This window comes from Culicoides brevitarsis, chromosome 3 (assembly GCF_036172545.1).
Source record: "Culicoides brevitarsis isolate CSIRO-B50_1 chromosome 3, AGI_CSIRO_Cbre_v1, whole genome shotgun sequence".
Lineage (NCBI taxonomy): Eukaryota > Metazoa > Arthropoda > Insecta > Diptera > Ceratopogonidae > Culicoides > Culicoides brevitarsis.
Window position 1 is genome coordinate 22493027 of NC_087087.1, and position 20498 is coordinate 22513524.

Genomic DNA, 20498 nt, shown 5'->3' on the forward strand with positions numbered 1-20498 from the left:
TAAGGATTTGGAAAACCTTTGCAGGAGCCGGATTATAATTTTTGATGGCACTTTTAAGACCGTGCCTCCTCATTTTTTCCAATTATACACCATATACGGAAGTGTAAACTAATAATTTGAAGAAGTAGGCTATGAATTAGCTATATTTCACAAATTAAGAATGATTCATAGTCTTTAAATATAATGAACTTTAAGCTATCTGTAATCTAATAAACATCAGTAATACAACTACAACATAATAATTACGGTAACCGGACATTTCGTCTACTAATAATATATATCTACAGAATAAATTTCTACAAAATAAATTTTCTACTAATATTTATCTACAAAATAAATTTTGACAAATTATTATTATATTAATTAAAGATTTAAAATTCAAATAGGTAAATGAAAACAAAATATTCGAATTACAAAAATTTTCATAACAGTACAAAATACAAAAAAAAAATCAAAAATTTTTATGAAAAGTTGAAAATATAAAATTTTTTAAGAAAGGTTAAAATTTTAGATTTTTTATAAAAAAATTGAAGATACAAAATTTTTTATGAAAAGTTGAAAATATAAATATTTTGTGAAATTTAAAAAGTAAAAATTTAACAAAATGTTAAAAAATTAATTTTTTATGAAGAATTTAAAAATTTTAATTATAATCAAAAAATTGCATAAAAAATTGAAATTAATAATATTGAAATCATTTTTAATTATAAAAATTTGAAAATTAAAATTTTTTAAGAAAAATTAAAATTTTAAATTTTTTTATAAAAATTCTAAATCTCAAAATTTTTCATGAAAAGTTAAAAAAATCTTCAAATTTTGAAAAATTTAAGAATTTTTGAGAATATGAAAAAGACATCATTTTAACTTGAAACAATTAAAAAATTTGGTTTATTTCAAATAAAAAATATTTCTAACTACAAAACGTTGAGCAAAATGGAATGCTCACAAGTCTAGAGATCATTATCCCGAACTATTTCCTGGACTGCAATTTCCACGTCTTCTCGTTCATGTTTCCACCTTGTATAGTTATTCCTGACGACGAACGATGAAACAATTGACAAATTAACAATAAATTAACAGTACCTGCACTAATATTAAAATTTGTCTTCAGAGTTCCAGGGCAGTTGCGGTCAGAACATCGCCAGTATGACACGTTTTGTCGGGCGTTTGATCTGTTTTTATTATATCTATATCCGTTGTGTTCAATCATTTGGGCCCCCCGGTTGCTGAGTACAATTCTTGCGTTGCTGGTCGCCATGTTTAATTAAATAAAATATTAAATTGAAAATTTTCACGAAAAAAAAATCAACAAGTTGTTTCTACAAGATTATTTTTTTCCTGTTGAAACATCATACATAATAATAATCAAAAACTACTCAAATTTGTTAAAATTTTATTCCTTTTTATTGTCAAGATGTATAAAAATTTAGATTTTAGTCACATTCATCGGTGAGTTTTCTTTCAAACTCACTCTCACACAATCTGGTTGCTACAACGGTTGCTTAGCAGCTCTCAAAATTGGATATTTTTCACCTTGGCAGGCGCCGCGGAAGTCATCCTTGTCAATATCGAAAATACCAATACCACCTAATCCCTTTGCTTTGACGTATTGTGCCTTAATTGCTGCCGTTGCGGGTTCCTCGTACGACACCCATTCGCCGTCATCATCAGCCAAACGATAAGCATACGATCCATAACGTTTTGTTGGATCGCCAACTTTACGCAAAGGTCCTTCGGCACCTTTTTTGTTGGCGTTGCTGGGATTTGGCAATTTGGCACATACTTCGGGCCAGCTCAAAATTCCTTTTTGTTGCGTTTGTGGTCCAGGATCGGCACGTCCATCAGCCTAATGTGAAAATATTTAGATTAAAAATAATTTACTTTATATTTTTTTAGTTTCTTACACTTAGTGGAGGAACTCCAGTCAATCCGGAATCAGAATCCAATTCCCAGGCACGTCCGAAAGTTGGAATTCCAACGACGACCTTTGTAGCGGGAGCGCGATTGCTCAACCAGTAATTGACTTGAGAATCGACATTCAATTCGGGATTGCGTTCACTCAAGGGGTACAAGGGAGCAGAAAAATCAGCTTCTTTTGGATTACGTTCTGGTGTGTAGAAGTCAAAAGAGCCCAAGACAACAAAGTCCAAGTGGTTCATGACGACTGGTACATCGTAATAATCTACAATGGAATTTAAAGTCATAAATTTGTAAAAAAAAAATATTTAAGTAAAAAATCTTACGTGATGCATTAACATTCGGCAAAACAGTAGCAGCAACAATGTAGTTGTCTAGTTTGAAGGCATTCTTGAAGTCACGTGCAAGTGATGTAAAAGCTTCACGATGTTCATCGGCTTTCTCATCAACTGGTTTCGATCCGCCAAACAATTTCTTCGTTCCATGCCAGAAACTTCCGAGAGTGCTTCGGATTTTCTTTGGTTTAATTGGTGGGAACTCCCATGCTACATTGATGCCATCAAAGTCGTAGGTCTTGATGATTTCGTAAGCACTGTTTATCACCGACAAACGATGTCCGCTGTTCTCCAAGACACCGTAATAGGCCTCAGTACGTTCCTTGTCGTAGGGCAAGCCACCCAAACCAAGCAAGAATTTTACTTGAGGATAGCGACGTTTCAACGTAGTCACGAGACGGAAGTTACCTTTGCCCGAATCAAGATCGAGTGAGGGATTACTGGAAACAACTTTATTTGTGGTAAAGTCAACTTGAGCCCATCCATAAACTAAATGTGTGCAAAAAGGTAACGCTTGTTCCACATCATTGATGACGACTTTTCCCAAACCTGCGAAAAAAAATAACAATTGAAGGTAAGTGATGACTAATGTTTCAGAGAAATTTTTCGCACAAATTTCAATTAGCGAATTAAATTAGCTTAAATTAGCAAATAATGATTCTACCAAAAGATAAATTGATATCACAATAAAGATGCGAGATAATAAGGCCAAGAGCAAGACAAACCACTTTCTGACCTTGAAATGATCGATTTCTTTTAATTTTTATGTAAATGTTGATCGTCAATTACTTTAGTAAACAAAATCTTTAATGTAAGCTATTAAGTATTTATCAAGGGTCGTCTCGTAGTAATTTCTCATCAACAGACTTTTGAGCAATATTTAAATGAAACAAACAGACGCGTCTGAAGTGAGTGATGTAATGACACATAATTTATTTGTTATTATCATTCAGATCTCGTACTTGTTTTTATGATATTTTTGATTTTAAAACAAATCTTGCTCGAAACATGATTGACATGGATAAATATTCTCGAGACTTTTATTTTAATGACATACGGAAAGAATTTTAATTTTTAATATAAAAAATTTGTAAGGTCGTTTTTGACTTTAGAATCAAAATTTTTATTATTTTTTATTTTTGATTTATCAAATTCAATCTTTATTTCATCAAAATTTGTATTTTGAGTAAACACGTTTTTTAACGTTTTTCTCCGTGTAAACCTCATTTGAACTTGATAACCTTTCAATACAAATTTCGCTCGCGGTTTATGAAAATAACTCAAATTTCTTAAGTCTCTTGATCCCAATTCTTATCATAATTCTAAAATCTCTCTTGATCTATTTTTTAAATAAAAAAAAAGCAATTAGGCCGAAAAATAGTTTTAATCTGAATTTATTCCTAGAATTTTATTGTTTTTTTATTATTTTTTGTTCAAAATTGCGACATAGCTTATCAGTAAATAATTGAGAAATTTTCGAGAGCAAAAGTCAAATTTACATCATTTTTCTAGGAAGAAGTGACAAAATCGAATTGTTTTTCTCAAATTCGTCTCAAGTATATTCGCAACACACGAACCTTGATATTGAACTTGACAAGTCTCTAACAAGTCGCTAAATACTAAACAAAATAAATTTCTCGACATGTATGAATTTACATAATATTCTAGAACCCAAGTAAGTAGTTGTGATAGAGAAAAAAAAAGTTTAATTACCTTCACGTAAGAAGCTCGTTGAGTTGTAATAACAAACGACTTTCGGTTGAGCCGAATTGTTTTGAGCGCTTGCCCAAGTCAGGAATATTCCAAGTACAATGACTTTTAGCCACATCTTGATTTTTCTATATTATTTTTTTGCGACCGGTGTTTTTATTTCTGATTTTTACGTCTTAGCACTTGAACGATCCACAACAAACTGATTTTAGTGGTCAAAATCTGTCCGGCAAGTAAATGTTCTCTCACATGCGTGTTTCTATACAAAAGCCAGCATCTACAGTTTTGTTCAATAAAAAATAAATAAACAACGAGAGGTAGATTTTGTGTATAACAAATCAACGTTTAATCTGGGTTTTGTGATGATAGCAGGTACTTGCTTGAATAACATTGACCGACACGGTTACCATGTATCACAGGATAATTTTTTGTCTTTAATTTAATTTTTAAAGAACTAATTTTATTATAGAGATTTAATGTTTTTGAGCTTTTTTAAAAATATTTGAATAAAATATTACTAAAAATCGTAAAATAGTTAGTTTTTGCTGCTGAAAAAATATTTACGAAAAATATTGGTTTTGAAATACAATTAAGAAAACACAATTAAAGAAGCATTAGGTATAATAAAATTGGAGTCCGTTGCAAAAAAATATTAAAAATCCATCAAAAACTATCGTTTTTGATTTTTAACTTTATTTCTCTACTCAAAAAAATTAAAAAATTTTTAGACGAACCCATTTTAAAAATTTTTGAACTGTTTTAGATTATTTTTTCTATTTTTTACTAAAATATTCAGAATAATATCATTAAATTTACCTTAAAATTAACATAAATTAAATTTTTATTAAAAATTGTTTTAAGTCGGTCATTTGAGAAACTGTATTTCAAAACCATATTTTTTTAATTTTGACATTTTTATTTGGAAAAAGGTTTTGTGGGACAAAAATTCATAATGAATTCGGACAATTAAGTATAAAATGTTGAAAAACGATCAACATTGATCATTTTTTTTAGTATCTTGTTCCCTTAGGAATTTCGACTTTTTTCAAAAATTAAGAATTAAGCAATCTTAACAATTTTTTTTACCGTTCATTTTACATGCAATTTTCAGACAAATTTTCACAAAATTTAAAAAAATCTTCACAATCAAACGAGAGAAAAAAAAACTTGAGCGACATTGCTCATTTCTTATCAATCAAATAACTACGATGCTCAAAAGCTGTAAATAGACTTGCGATCCTAAAAATAGCTCATTTTTACTTTCTTTTGGTTTGAAGCCAGTTCTATTAGAAAAATTGCTGTGAGAACATTTTTAAAAAATGAGTGAAACAATGTCATCTGGATTAACAAATCCCCATTTCCACTACTGTGCAGTGTCCTTTTATCAAGGTCCTTATAACAACCGCTGTATTCACGTTGTTGGTTTGACTCGCGATGAAGTGGTTAAAACATTGCAAAACTATGGAACTGCTGCCAGCGATCGTGCTGTACAATATGTTGACATTGCTGGCTATACTCCATTGCATATTGGGAACTTTTTGGCAGAAAATTTCGGATATCGAATAATTTCGACTTCAGCTACGGATGGAGAATTCGTGTTTGTGTTTGAACGGGCAAAAAAATGATTTTCAGTTATTTACAAACAACATCTTTATTTTTTTCTTTCGTTCATATTGTAAAATATAAAAAATTCTTTGTAAAAATTGGATTGTGATTAGAGAATATATATGGAAGGAATTTGTTTCAATTTTAATACTTGAGATGTTTTTTTCCTATTTCTACAATTCTTTAACACTTATTCTTCATTTTTTTCGTTTGCTTCTTGCATTAAAGTACATCTTCTTTAATTCTATAGAAATTTCGAGTATTTTTTTTTTCATTTCATATTTCACTACATTTATAAAGTTTCTCTTTCGAGTTTAAGGCACATCAATATAATATTTTATATTAAATTTCACTTTTTTGCGTGTGTTTAAATACATTTTTATATAAAATTTGTTTCTTTTAAAATATATTAATAGATTTTTGTTACTTTTCAGCCGTGTTCACATCCATTATTTTCATATTTTCGCCGTAATCATATTGATCAAGTGGCACATCGTCATCCCAATCGGCGGTATTGAAAGTTTCTTTGTTCTCGGGGCACGACAGACATCGACTTTCGTTGATGCCAAAGTTGACACAAGTTGATCCCACGCATTCGCAGCAGCCGTCATGGAACCATCTAAAACGAAATTGGTAAGATTTTAAGATTTTTTATGTAAAAATAGAAAAACTTACCGATAACTGCTTGCTCCCATGCTCTGACAACTTTCTTTGCATTTGTTGTTCGAAATGCATTGCGACATATAGACGACAGTACAATTGACTGTAACTATTTTCTCACGTTCTTTTATTTTTGCGTCCAAATCTTGGTCTGTAGAGTCTGTGTTAGAAATATTTAAGTGACGCTACATTAAAAAAATCTTTAAAAAAAACTTACGCATCACATATTTGATGTTTGTGTCCAACTTATCGCCATACAACGAGGCATCATAATCCACTGGGAATGTAAATGTTTGCCACTCGCTCGTGATATCCGTACCACCTCCGGCAATCGTTGTGAAATATTCTGGAATGCCTTCCAACTCGTCGGTGTACGACTGTTTCGATAGTTCGTTTTGCGTTTCATTCGGCTTTGGACACAAATCTACAACAAAAAAAAAACTAATAAAAAATCGGAAAGTCGAAGAAAATTTCGGCAATGTACCAACACAACTGCAACACTCGCTGTACATATAACTCAGACATTGTATGCATTCGCGGCAACAACTGCAATTTTTCAAGTCGCACCGACAACTTTGCGTTAGCATGCATTTGGAAACCTGACTTCCGCAGACCATTTCGTTGCAGGACTGAGCATTGTGGACCGCAATGATGAGCAATACAATGGCACTGATGCCGATTGTCGTCCAGCAAAAATACTTATCTTCCCTCATTGTGGCGTGCGTATGTGTGTTGAGCGAAGACGTCGATATGAGAGAACTCTGTAAATATTTGTTTATATTAGTCGTCATCGAGTGATGTCTGGATTCAATCACGAATCCGCGTATTGCGTTTTAGAAAATTCGCAACAAAGGGATCATTTTCTCGAGAATTGAGCCCTTTGTAGCTATAAAATATGCTAATTTAAGCGAGAAACGGGTTTTGTCTTGATTCTAGATAATTTCTGTCGATACACAAAAACAGTAGACAAAAAATAAATATTTGTTTTTGACGATTAACACCTTTCGAGACAGTTTTATGTCTTTTTGAGCACGATCCCGAATTGCCACAGTAAGAAACTGACCTCTAATTACGTTTTGATGAGCTCGATTTGCAGGAAAATATTAAAAATTTGCTTTTTTTCAGGCAGCAACAAGTGAACAAAAACGTAAATACCAGTGCAGTGACGAAAGCCCCCCAAATTCAGTGCCGTAACGGGAGGGGGTTCCTTCACATACCAGTACTCCTCGTAAGGCGTATCAAATTGTGACTTAGTTCCACAGGTACTCGTCGTAGCGCTGTCAGACGTAAACAAAGGCCATGCTTTCAAAAGTCGGATTTTAATTTTCATCATTTTAAAGGATTTTCATAGTCAAATTCATTGCTAGATCGGTATTTAGGTAGGTAAATTAACAAAAAATTCATTTGAACTTGTAGAAATAACGTCGCGATATTTATTTTTTAGTGAATTCCGACACCACAAACCGATGGTTTCTCAAAGCATGTTCCAACGAGGTAAATCTAAGGTCACCCGAAAGCGATATCACGATGATTCGTCGAAGAAAAAGTCCAAAAAACAAAAGCCAACGAAGCAAGAGTCCGAGGAGGAGATTGAATCCGATGTCGAAGTCAATAGTGGCGATGAGCTGGAAATCACAAAGCCCATGAAAGACTTCCACGTCTCGGAGGACGAAGATGAAGTTGAGACTCCTGCACAAAAAAAGGTCCGTTTAGCCAAACAGTATCTCGCTGAGCTCGCGGAACAAGAAAAAGATAAATTAGCCGATGAATCGGAGGATGACGATGATAATATTTTGGATGATCGTATCAAACAACGCCTAAAAGAGGAACATTTGGAACAAATTGGGAAACTGAGACGCAGCATTGCACACGAATTTGTCGGATATGACGCCGGAAAAATTGTTACCTTGAAACATCGCTTCCAAAAGTCCCCCTTAACGTGTGTGTGTTTCAGTCCCGATGAAAAAACCCTCTTCACCGGATGTAAAAACAACATTTTACTGAAATGGGAAGTGGCTACGTGCAAGCAACTGCTAAAAGCTGACCTGTGTACGAAGAATGGTGATATGAAGGGACGTCGTTTCACGAATTGTATGGCAATTAGTTCAGACGGGAAATTCCTGGCAGTCGGCGATGGAAGTACAGATATTCAAGTTTTCTGTCCCAGCACGTTAAAGTTTCTCGGACTGCTAAAGGGCCATCGTGCGATTGTCAATGCCTTGGTTTTCCGCAAGGGATCGCATCAACTATACAGCGCAAGTGCCGATCGATCTGTCCGAATTTGGTCAATGGATGACATGGCATTCGTGGAAGCCTTGTTTGGACATCAAACGCCCGTTACCGGCATCGATGCACACATTCGAGAACGAGCAATCACGTCAGGGGGTAGCGACAGGTCTGTGCGAATCTGGAAAATTGTCGAAGAATCGCAACTTGTGTATTCCGGAGGGCACGATGGAAGCATAGAAAGTGTAAAATTAATTAATGAAGAGACTTTTCTCACGTCCGGCGACGATGGACAGTTGTGCGTGTGGAATGTGAACAAAAAGAAACCACTAACGAGTGTAAAACTCGCTCATGGTACAACAGAAAAGGGACACGCGAATTGGATCAGTGCCATTACCACAGTGCTCAACACAGATTTAGTGGCATCGGGATCGTGCGATGGATTTTTACGCGTTTGGCGATTAAGTGAAAATTTTTCAAAAATTACGGAGCTCTTTTCCGTTCCCGTGGAAGGATTTATTAACGACTTGCGATTCATGGATGGTGGTAACAAAATTGTCGCGTGTGTCGGACAAGAACATCGACTCGGTCGATGGTGGACACAAAAACAAGCTAAAAATTGTTTGCTAATTATACCATTAGTTAAGTCTAGTAGTGACGGCGATGACGATGAATAAATTTAATTTTCTTCTTTTTTGCCTAAATTTGTGAGAGTGTCCTCGAATTCCTTCGGTTCAACTTTGCGTTTGTCAGCAGCATGTGCGGGGGGACCTATTAACTCGACAACTTGATCATAGTTGAGGGTTTCGCGTTCAAGAAGTGCCTCGGCAAGCTAAAAGAAATTACAAAAATTAACTTTAAAAAAAAAATTTTAATTAAAATTTCTTACAATTTTTAATTTATCCTTGTGTTCAGTCAAAATTTTCTCCGTTTGATCGTAGGCACGTGCAACCATAGCTCTTGCTTCTTCATCGATTAAGGCTTGCAAACTTTTTGAGTATGGTTTGTCTCCCATTTCGTCCCCACGTTCTTCTGGGAATGAAACTAGGCCAATTCTATCATTCATGCCAAACTGTCGAATCTGGGCGTAGGCAATTCTCGTCACTTTTTCCAGATCATTTTGTGCTCCCGTCGTAATTTTATTGAAAGTTAAGGCTTCAGCTGCTCTTCCTCCGAGGGCCATGCACATTTTATCGAACAATTGCTCTTTTGTAAAGAGTTTCTGATCCTTCGGTGTATATTGCGCAAATCCGAGAGCCAAACTGGTTCGCGGCACAATCGTTACCTTCAATAAAACATCCGAATCTTTCAACATCCATCCCACTAATGCATGCCCGGACTCGTGATATGCAATAACTCGACGTTCCACAGGCGATAACGAGTGCGAACGTTTCTCAGCACCACCCACAATCCGCTCGACAGCATATTCCATATCCTCTGTCGTGACCTTTTTCTTTTTCGTGCGTGCCGCATGCAACGCTGCCTCATTACAAATGTTCGCGATATCTGCCCCACTAAATCCTGGGGTCAATGTTGCCATTCGCGCAGAATATTTCGATGCAGGCTCCTCAAGCACGATGTTCGATAAATGTTTCTCGAAAATTTCGCGACGTTCATCGAGCGTTGGCAAATCAATCATTATGTGCCGATCGAATCTGCCGGGACGCAAAAGAGCATTATCCAAGACATCAGCGCGATTTGTACTGGCCAACATAAGAACTCCCTGTTTACTTGCCATGCCATCCATTTCGACGAGTAACTGGTTCAGCGTTTGTTCGGACTCGCCACTACTGCCGCCCATTCTTCCTGCGCCAGATTGTTCGCGGGCACGACCAATGGCATCAATCTCGTCAATGTAAATGATGCACGGCGCTCGTTTATTCGCTTCTTTGAACAAGTCACGGACACGTGCCGCTCCCAAACCTCCAATCATTTCGATGAATTCCGAGCCATTCATACTTAAAAAGGGCACTTGAGCTTCTGTTGCCACGGCTTTTGCCAAAAGTGTCTTGCCGCAACCTGGAGGACCGAGCAATAAAGCTCCCTTTGGCACTTTTGCTCCCAAACGTTGGTACCGCTCAGGCGATTTCAGGTAATCAACGAACTCAATAACCTCCTGTTTAGCTTCTTGCAAACCGGCAACGTCTTTGAAAAGTACCCCCTTTCCTGTTTCGGATGGATTGACAAGTGTAAACTTTGCGCGGCCCATTTGAGTCTAAAATAAAAGCAAATTTTAGATGAAAATTCAAAAATTATTTAGTGACTTACAAAGCCATCCATCATATTAAGTCCTTTCATGCCGCTCATGCGACTTAGAAGAGCAACTAGAATTCCCGCAGCAACCAAACTGAACAAAAGTCGTCCCATCAGCGCCGATTGCCGTTCATACGTGACCTGAATTTCGTCTTTAATTCCCATTTTTCGCTCAACTTCTCGCAATTTCTCCTCAAATTTGTCCGACTCGGGAATCGCCATGAAAAAAACGTTCGATAACATCTTGCGTCCCTTCACGATGGCTCCGTCATGCAAAATGATCGTCACCATATTCATGTCTGGTCGCACAATAAGCTCTCTAATTTCGCCCGTTGCCAGCATATGATGCACAAATTCATTCCACGACACATACCGATTGACACCCATATTTTGATCGGGACTCGGAGCTCGTTGTCCGCCTCGCAGAACAAGTGAAGCAAAAGCTACGAGTGTGTATATCGCAAACATCCATATCAGCGTTTTCGATACGACCGACATCATTTTCTCCTTATCCTCGTTGTTTTTCTTGTTATCGTTGCCATCGCCGCTACTTTGTTCGTCTTTCTGTTCCGACCTTTTCGGTTCTTTGGGTTCACGATCGCGTGGCGGCTTCGAAGGCTCCCGCATTCGCACGCAGGTCGTGTGAAGGAAACGTGCTATCACCGGCTTCGGGATGTCATACGAGCGATTTATCAAATTTATGATAGCCGACAACTCATTTTTAAACAATTTGTGCTCGCGACGACTCACATTTGTTAGCGGTCGACTGGGGATCTGCTTGTGACAAGACGGCACCGCAGTATTTTGACTGCTAACGGCAACTGTCTTGACGGAATTTAGCAAATATTTGTTGATTGCTTGCTTGTAACAATTGATATTCAACATTTTATCACGGAGCTGTGATGAAATTTGGCTAAAAAACTTTCGCGACCAAAATAAACCTCAGCTGATTGGAAGGAATCACGTGGAAATGAAACAAAACAATCACAAATTATTTGATAAGGAGCAATTTTCAGCTATTTAATTGAATTTCTAGTCATGAATTGCTCTAAAAATGCAAGGAGGCTTCTTAATGTGGTCCTTAGAAGTTACAAATATGAGAGACGATTCGCATCAACGGACCCAAAAGCGAACGCCGGTTATTGTATGGAGAATGTTCGGTAAATTTTCTTTCAATTTTTTTATGCTTGCCTCTAATTCTTTTATTTTTTTTTAGAAAATACGACTACGAAAATTTCCTAGCAACACTTTTATTGAAGAATTCCGTGCAATCAACGATCACCATCCGCGCATTCAACGTCGAAATCTCGCGAATCTCACAAATCACGTCCGATGACAAAATCGCCGCAATGCGTTTGAAGTTTTGGGACGAAGCTATCGATAAAATTTACGATAAAAACACAGTTAAAGTGCCTGATCATCCAGTCGTAAATGAAGTTCATCTACTGACACAACGCCAGAAGCTCACAAAACAGTTCTTCAAACGCTTAATTGCATGTCGAAATCGTCCACGGAATCAGGGCTTCCTGACGATGAAACAACTGGAAGAATACGCCGAAGCAAGTGTCTCGAACGTTTATTACTTGTCGTTGGAAGCGAGTGGCTTAAAAAACGTACATGCCGATCACGCGTGTTCGCATTTGGGCAAGGCGCAGGGAATTGTGAACATGTTGCGGTCCATTCCGCAACTAACACGTGGACAGGGATTGCCGATACCGCAGGAAGTGCTCATGAAACATGGCGTCAGTCAGGAACGCGTCATCCGAGCGACAAAAGACGACAAAGGTGTGGAAGAGTGCATCTTTGAGGTAGCAACATTAGCACATCAACACTTGGAAAAGGCACGAAAACTGGTAGATTCGTTGCCAAAAGAGGCAAAACCTTTCTTGTTACCTGGCGTTGCGGTTCAAAGGTACTTGGATCGACTGAGACTCGTGAATTTTGAGTTGACACACCAAACTTTGATGCGAAGAGACGCGATGTTGCCAGCCTGGCTCTACTGGAATCGCCTCAAAGGCACATTTTAAAATTCTTGTCGTTTATTTAGTCAATAAATTTATTTAATCATATCTTAAAAACTATTGTTATCGTATAATGTTGTCGTATAATGATTGTAAAAGTAAAAAAAAAAATGCAAAAATGTATATAAAATGCATAAAATTGACACTAGAAAGACATCACATGAAAAATTTCTTATATAAGTCAAATGCCCTGATTGGTTTAAACTTTGTTCACGTAGTTCTTATAGCTCATCAATGCCATTCAGAAATTCCTTTTGCATGATAATGCGATTGTCTCGTTTGTAATGACGTTCACAGAATTCAGCCATGCGGTAACAGGCTTCACGTACCATTTCTTCCGGTACTGTGAGCACAATGCGGAAGTAGTTGGGAATCTCAAAGCACTTTCCGGGCAGACAAAATACACTTTCTTCCTTGATGAGGTCCTGCAGAAGGCCCATTTCGTCTTCATATTCGGGATAATTTTCGATGTCGATGCGGATCATCATGTACATGGCGCCATCCGGCATAATGGGGTGCATGCCAGGGCAGGTAGTCTTAATCAAATCATATGCCAAAAGAGCGTGTTTCTGTAAAATTAATTAAAAAAATTAATTTTCAGTTAAAAAAATTATAAAAATTACAACTTACATGAATCGTTTGAACAATATTATCGTAGAAGGATTGCGGCGTATTTTTAAAGATTTCCGGAAGAGCTCCTTGAATGATTGTATTTGCGCCCAAAATACGTCCCGACATATTTCCCAATGCCTGACGAATTTCCTTGCCAAACACTCCATTCCGATCGTGGATGGTAATCCAACCGAATCTCCAGCCAGGCACGAGGAAGCGTTTGGTCAAACCGCCGCACGACAAAACCGGGACATTTTTCGATAACGAGCTTATGGCATGAAATTCAGATCCGGGAAAGACAAAATGTTCGTAAATCTCGTCTGCGATAATTGGTAAATAATGCTTTTCCGCCACTTTTAAAATGTCCAAGAGATGTTCCTTGCTAAAGACACTGCCGCACGGATTACTTGGGTTCGTGATGATCAAAGCTGCTGTATTTTCATCAATTAGCGACTCCAAGTGCTCCAAGTCGGCTTCCCATTTACGTTCCGGAATCAAGTCGTAGTTGCGCACCTCCACGCCAAGACCTTCGGACAATGTGCGGTAGATGGAGAAACCTGGTCGTGGACACAAAATATTCTGACCGTAACTCGCGATCGCCGAAATGCACAAATCCAAGGCGGTGGAGCAACCACTGCAAATGATAACATCGTTTGGCGTGAGGTCGCCTTGGTGTTTCTCGTAGTCACAAATGGCTTGACGTGCTTGCACGAAACCATTGGATGGTCCGTAGCCGTTATGCGTTTCCTTGACGATGACATTTTTCACGGCTTCAATTATTTCGGGAGCGGGACGCATGTTGCCAAAAGTTGTAGGATCACCTAAAAAAAATAAATAAGAAGAAGATTTTATTAGAAAAGAGTTGCGCAAGTGAATGACGAGTAATTGCTTAACAACAAGAGTAAATAAACAACAACATTCGAAATAAAATCCTTCAGATTCATTCATAATTCAAAGCAAGGAAAAATGACAACAACAACAACTTTTTATGGCGTATTGCTGAATAATTAGACTAAAAATTAGCAAATGCAGTAAATATGTAAACAACTTGATTTGTAAACATGTGAATTTTGTTCTCGACCGTTCAAAGGTCTCTTAAAAAATGCAAGGCGCTCTCATGAAAGTGGTTTTAATAATTAAATAATTTTCATTATTTTAGAGGAAAATTAGAAAAATAAATCGTGAATTCATTGAGCACTAAGAAAAAAGTCTTTGAGTGCTAAAAAACAATTTTTCTATAAAAAAATTGCTATGATATAAAATAAATTTACTTCTTTTTATTTTAACCAACATGAACAAGAAATTCATATTTGTACAAGAATTTTCTTTTTAATTTTTTCTATTTCAATTTAAAATAAAAATAAAACAGCAAAAAATGTTGATAAATGGCCAAAAATTCTTTAAATTACTTCAATTATTAGTTTATAAAATTTTTCGAAAATAATTTAGTTTCAGCTTAGTTTCGAAAAAAAAAAATTAAGTGAGAATACAAAAAAAAATCTTTAAAAAATTAAACAAGCTAAAAATTGAGATAATCCAGTCAAAATTTTGAATGATGAAAGCAAAGATTAAAATATTTCTCAAAAAAAAAAAAAAAAACATCTGACAGTTTCCGTCTGCTCATCGATAATAATTGCAAAAACCTTATCTCTTCCGTTGCCATTGATTTATCACCATTCATTACAAATTTATTCGTGCACGCGCTGAAACTACTTTTCCTCCAATGACTTTTATCAGCAATTAATTACTTAGTGGATTTCCTTTGGACAATTGACCATTTCAAAGAAGAGCCACTTGATATTCGTCAAAACTTTTGTACTAATTCCGCACTTGGCTGATCAAAATCACGCCATTCAACTTCAAAAAAAAAAAAGTTATCAGGTTTGTATTGTGTCACAGACAGACAACTGTCTGATAAACAAAATCGTATAAAAGTTAATAAATATCACCAAGCTGCATTTTTATGCATAATTAATTTGTGAATTTTGTTGTAAACAACAACAAGTCACTTCGCACATGGTGACAAGCTTTTTTGCGCCATGTCTCGCACAGAAGACACTCAGCCAATCACCGCTCGGAGGTGTGTGTCGTATGGCTTTGCATACAAAAGCTTTGCCTTTGAAATGGGGTTGAAAACATGTTTCGTTTGAATTTGAAAGAAAAAAAAATAAATATTCATAATTGTCTGTGTATGTGTGGTGATCAGTGTTAGAGACAAGTGAAGAATTTTATTAACTGGTTTTGTGCGTCATTTTATCGATATTGACACAACAAAAAATTAATTGTTATTTTAAGTAAAAATGTCGAGTGTGAAAGAGAAGCGACCGTGCAAAAGAATAACAAACACAAAAACTGGACTGTTTTTGAATGGAAAAATTCCTTTTTGCGTCTTATTTTTTTTACTTCGTCGGCATGCTTTCTTTAAAGTTTTTTGGACTTTAGACGTCATCAACGCACTTTACGGAATTACTTTTGATCGTTTTTTAATTAATTTGTCTGAAGTTGATCAAAATTGTCTTGTTTTCGTATCCGATCAGTTGCATCAGCCTTTTCCGAACCTATTTCATTATTTTTTTTCTCTACTTTTTTTTTTTGAGAAAATAAACCGGAATTTTTTCTTGATGTGTAGAAAAAGTTGAGTAATAAAAAGAAGATTTTAGAAATAAATTAATTTTATGATTTTCGTACAAGATCAGGTCAGGTGATGTGTTATCTACATAATTTTGATTTTATGAAAATATCTTCTTTTTTTTGCAAGGTCAACATTTCGCAACCATTTAAAATTTCTTCCATTAGAGAGAGATTTTTTAAGCAAAAAGAATAAAATATGCCATAAAAGAAAATATATGAAAAATTCTCAATAGTAACTTTTAATTTAAAACATTTAAAAATTGAAAGATAATATAATTAAAAACAACTAGATAAAAATGCAAATAAATGTTTAAAATTCATCATTAGATTTTATTGTTAACTATGAGTTCCGTTAATTTTTGATTCTAGAACAAGAAAATCTTGACTGACGAAATATTTCTCCCATTTCGCATAATTTTCGACTGATTTGCAAATAAATTAACTTATCACCGCATCGTCACACCCCCAAAAAACGGCACGAGTTGTCTGATTTTTATTTTTCTTCTCACATACTGGTCACTTTATTCAAATTTCACCTAAAATTTTCGATTTTCGGTACGTCCAAACCGAAAAAAATGTTTTTTCTTTACTTTTAAAACGTAGAAACGTTCATTCGTTAATTATTATTTTATTAATATTTGAAAAAACTTGTAAAACCTGCTTTTAATAAACTTTAACTATCACACACACACGCTGCTATCAAAACTTTTGTCATTTTAAATTTTAATTAATTTGAAACAAAAAAAAAGATTTGCATATACATCTTCTTCTATCCAACTACTTCTTCAAAATTCGTCAAAAAAGACCGATCATCATTTCTTCGACTTTGAAAAAAGTCCACAAAAGCCAAAAATGTGGTAAAAATGCATTCGAACTAGTTTTGTAATATACACAATAAAAGTAAAACTTCTTCATTTGTCGTCGTCGTCGACGACGTTGTCGCCTTGTTTGATGTCGGTTATTACGTTTTATTTTTTTAAAAAATATTTATATATATTTGAAACTTGACTTGCAGCTCTGGAGATCGAAATTTCTAGAAAAATAAAATATTTTTACTTACCGATTGAGAGGGCAATCAGTTGCTTTTCCGGATTCGGTTCGATTTTCATGCCTTCGACGATGGCTCGGATGGGATTGTGCGTGTAGCGGGCGAGATCTGACATTTTGACGTTCCAGCCTGTGCGCCGCTTTGGTTTGAGCGACATTTTGAGATCAACTTCTGTTTCGTCATATTGGTCGACGATCAATTCAACGGAATTCATTTTTTCAGTTTTTTTCTCTTCTTTTTTCCAAATTTTTAATTAAAGTTTATTTTTCTTTTTTTTTGAAGATTTTTTATTTGTGAATACTATCACTGGGTTTTTACATAATAATAAAAAAATGTTCATCAAAAGTTAATTCAATAAGGACACTTTTCCTTCAAGTCTTATTTTATTTTTTAAAATATATTTATTTTATAATTTTCTATTTCACTTTGAGTAGAATTTTTATTTTCTTTAAATTTTTAATTTTTTTTATTTTTAAAATTATTTAATTTTTAAACGATGTTTTCTGTTTGAAGTCTATCACGAAACTAGTTTGTGCTGATGAACAAGAGTGGCTTTTAAACTTTTTTTCAAAGATATCCCTTGCATTAGTGTTGTATGTTAAGCTCAAAGTTGTGTATCGAAGTGACGATCCGCCCCGTATGTCTATCGACGGACACAGAGCAAGAATTTGAATTTATTTATCAATGAAAGAATCGCACACAGTGATAACGTCTAACGTTTAACGTCACAAAAAAACTGAAAAAAGAAAAAGAATTAAGCCTAAAAAAATCAACAAAAAGAGGAAAAAAAATATTTGGACATTTGTGGATGATTGATCGGCCTACGTGATCGTCGCACATGTGATAACAAAATCGTTTCACGTGCAAAAATTATGCCGGTTTTTCTTTGTCTTCGAGGATATTTATTTGTTTTGCATTTTTCAAGAGTTCACTTTGGAGATAAATAAATAAACAAGGAAAGAAGAAATTTTGTTCCGTACCTGACTTAATCCCATCACGCATGCGCAAAAAAAGCTTCCTTTGTACACACTTTATATAGTCTTCGTACATGAACTAATGGTGGGAATACTCGAAAAACAGTTATCTGGCTTAAAGTTGTTGACAATTATCTGTAGTTTTTCGGCTTTTTAGTACCTAATCTCTAGTACGTGATGATTTTATTTCCAAACAAAACAAAGATAAACTAAGCCAAAAAGGAAGTTTTAATTGAAATTAGAGGTCATAATGGAACACTTTTCAGTTAATTGACTCAACTGTGATTTTATCACTTTGAATTGGTTGTTAAGGGAAAATCAATCAAAATGCTCAGTCTTATTTTGATAACTGAAATTTATTATCTTTGTATGATAAAGACCATCATAGTTGACGATATTTATTTAGCTTTACGATTTATTCCTTTTGAAGTGTTTGTAAAGCTGGACAAAAAATCATGTTTCTAAATTTAAAAAAAAATATTTTGTATGTTGAATCCATATCTATGCTGTTCTTTAAAGTTGTATACAAAAATTAAACATTGCTTTTTTAAGGATTTAATTTTGTTCTGAAATCCTAAAAGTGTTAAAAAAAATTTGTTTATTTTGGTTTAAGACAAGACCGGTAAAAAAACCCAAATTAAAGAGAGGAAATTATTTAGTTAAATTTGTAGATTTGTTGTTTTATTCATGTAAATAGATAGAACGAAAACAGAATTATGAGGTTAATCGTTGAAAAGGATGGATCTTCAAACTTCTTTTAATTAATTACAATTTTTATATTTAATTATATTTGTTATGAAAAATAAGATAGACACAACAATAAAACAATTATTCTTAACGTTGAACCGACTTAAAAGATAAAATTTTTATTAAAAAAAAATAAATAAAGGGTTCATAAAGCAAAAAACAGTAAAATCCGAGTTTCTTTGCATTTTATTGATGTTAGGTACATTCATGAGGTTACAGCGCATTTTGATAATGCAAATATTTTTTGCATTTCTTAATTCTGTTCTTTGTTATATTGGTTTATTGGTGTATTTTTCGTTTTTTTCATTGTTTCGTTTTATCAGGGTCTTTATGACTAACAGCTATTAAATTATATTATCATCTCCATTTTTATCTTGAGTTGTTTAATAAACTTTTAGTCTACTTTTTTCAATATGATTTGTGGATTCTTAATTAGGAGTAAAAAGTACCGATTTTGGTAATTTCAAATCATGTGAGACAAAAAGTTCGATAAAAATTTATAGCGGCCTTATGAAAAAGAAGTACATATTTAAATTTTAAGTCCGATTACTTAAATTTTTAACTCCGAAAATTGCGCAAATAGACAAAAAGCTTAAGAAATTCTCAAATTTTTCTTAATTTTATGAAAGTTAAAAAAAACACCTCTAGATAAAATCATTGATTACTCCATTTCAATTTAAGAAAAATTGAAAATGAGTCATTACACTCAAGTTTGTTCTCTCTCAAATGATTTTTCATTCAAAATTTCTACAGAATTGATTGTTTACATTAAAATAAACAAAATCTTCAATAAACATCGCCCTATTTGACTTTTTTCTTTCTCAGTATTAAGTCTGGATTCGAACGAAAAACATAAGAAAATGGTCAAAACTTATTTTTTAATTAATTTTGTAGTAATAATTTACCTTTCTAAGGCTGTGCATTCTTCCATTTGTCATAAAAATCCGGAAAATTGTTTCATAAATGCTACATTTTTCCATGAAAGTCACCTAAGCGATCCAACTGGTGTCACAATTGATTGCCACAAAGACCCGAAAATCCTCTTCAGGCGTTTTGTTGGAGTAACAAGAATCATCTGGAACGGATGCCAAACACCAAAAAACTCTGGATTTCTGTTGAAAAAATTCTTAAAGGATCCCGATCCAGTTTTTGTGGTGAATTTAACCTTGACGGCATTCGAAATGAAGGAAATTGTCGCACCAACTTTCAAAACTTTGGAATCTTTGGAAGTTTTATGCATCGTAGACAATAATATTACATCTGTAAAGGAGAATATATTAGAGCCATTGAAAAAATTGCAAATTCTGGAAATGAAAAATAATTTCTTGATCGATGCGAGTTTCATTCGTCATGGTCATGAAAACGTCAAAGAAATTGCTTTGTTTGAAAAAACTTTGAAAATTATGTATTCGATGAAAAACTTCAAAAAATTAAAGAAAATCGTATTGAATGTGAATGCAGTAAGAATTGAAGTTCTTCACGAGCTCCCAAAAGAATTAACAAGCATGGAAATACGTAATTCGCAAATAATTGACAATCAAGAGGAAAAAGTGACTGAAATTCAAATTCATGACACCCAATTTATGATTAATTTAACACTTTCAGACATCAGTATTAAAGAATTTTCACTAAATTCTTGTGAAAAATTAAAATTTCTGGATTTATCGTGCAATTTATTGACAAATATGGACTTTTCGTGCAGATTTTCAAACCTGAAAATTCTGAATTTGACGAGAAATAGTATCGAAAGATTGGTTCC

General features: G+C 34.4%; 6 protein-coding genes across 7 annotated transcripts; 2 read left to right on the top strand and 4 right to left on the bottom strand.

Annotated features, from left to right (window-relative positions):
- Window positions 1-1378: 1378 nt before the first annotated feature.
- LOC134833930 (chitinase-like protein Idgf4) lies at window positions 1379-4150 on the bottom strand. Its single transcript, XM_063848437.1, has 4 exons — window positions 3966-4150; window positions 2244-2801; window positions 1905-2182; window positions 1379-1846 (listed from the first exon to the last, which is right to left on the bottom strand). Exons 1-4 carry the CDS (start codon window positions 4078-4080, stop codon window positions 1490-1492), a joined length of 1308 nt encoding a protein of 435 aa, XP_063704507.1. The 5' UTR covers window positions 4081-4150; the 3' UTR covers window positions 1379-1489.
- Window positions 4151-5414: 1264 nt separating this feature from the next.
- On the bottom strand, window positions 5415-7407 carry LOC134834753 (protein twisted gastrulation-like). The gene is made up of 5 exons (XM_063849515.1): window positions 7291-7407; window positions 6712-6988; window positions 6445-6651; window positions 6243-6387; window positions 5415-6186 (listed from the first exon to the last, which is right to left on the bottom strand). The coding sequence occupies exons 2-5, from the start codon at window positions 6938-6940 to the stop codon at window positions 5991-5993; spliced, it is 777 nt and encodes a 258-aa protein (XP_063705585.1). The 5' UTR covers window positions 6941-6988; window positions 7291-7407; the 3' UTR covers window positions 5415-5990.
- An 87-nt stretch (window positions 7408-7494) lies between these two features.
- LOC134834750 (U3 small nucleolar RNA-interacting protein 2) lies at window positions 7495-9338 on the top strand. Of its 2 annotated transcripts, none has more exons than XM_063849510.1 (2): window positions 7495-7606; window positions 7672-9338. In XM_063849510.1, exon 2 carries the CDS (start codon window positions 7694-7696, stop codon window positions 9128-9130), a length of 1437 nt encoding a protein of 478 aa, XP_063705580.1. In that variant the 5' UTR covers window positions 7495-7606; window positions 7672-7693; the 3' UTR covers window positions 9131-9338. The 2 variants fall into 2 exon arrangements, with proteins under 2 accessions (XP_063705580.1, XP_063705581.1); XM_063849511.1 differs by having other exon boundaries at window positions 7513-7610.
- On the bottom strand, window positions 8759-11646 carry LOC134834749 (paraplegin). Its single transcript, XM_063849509.1, has 3 exons — window positions 10722-11646; window positions 9343-10668; window positions 8759-9285 (listed from the first exon to the last, which is right to left on the bottom strand). Exons 1-3 carry the CDS (start codon window positions 11589-11591, stop codon window positions 9133-9135), a joined length of 2349 nt encoding a protein of 782 aa, XP_063705579.1. The 5' UTR covers window positions 11592-11646; the 3' UTR covers window positions 8759-9132.
- On the top strand, window positions 11638-12865 carry LOC134834752 (NADH dehydrogenase (ubiquinone) complex I, assembly factor 6 homolog). The gene is made up of 2 exons (XM_063849514.1): window positions 11638-11866; window positions 11923-12865. The coding sequence occupies exons 1-2, from the start codon at window positions 11745-11747 to the stop codon at window positions 12731-12733; spliced, it is 933 nt and encodes a 310-aa protein (XP_063705584.1). The 5' UTR covers window positions 11638-11744; the 3' UTR covers window positions 12734-12865.
- Window positions 12866-12948: 83 nt separating this feature from the next.
- Window positions 12949-17513, bottom strand: LOC134834751 (tyrosine aminotransferase). Its single transcript, XM_063849513.1, has 3 exons — window positions 17031-17513; window positions 13358-14160; window positions 12949-13296 (listed from the first exon to the last, which is right to left on the bottom strand). Exons 1-3 carry the CDS (start codon window positions 17230-17232, stop codon window positions 12949-12951), a joined length of 1353 nt encoding a protein of 450 aa, XP_063705583.1. The 5' UTR covers window positions 17233-17513.
- Between the last annotated feature and the right edge of the window lie 2985 nt (window positions 17514-20498).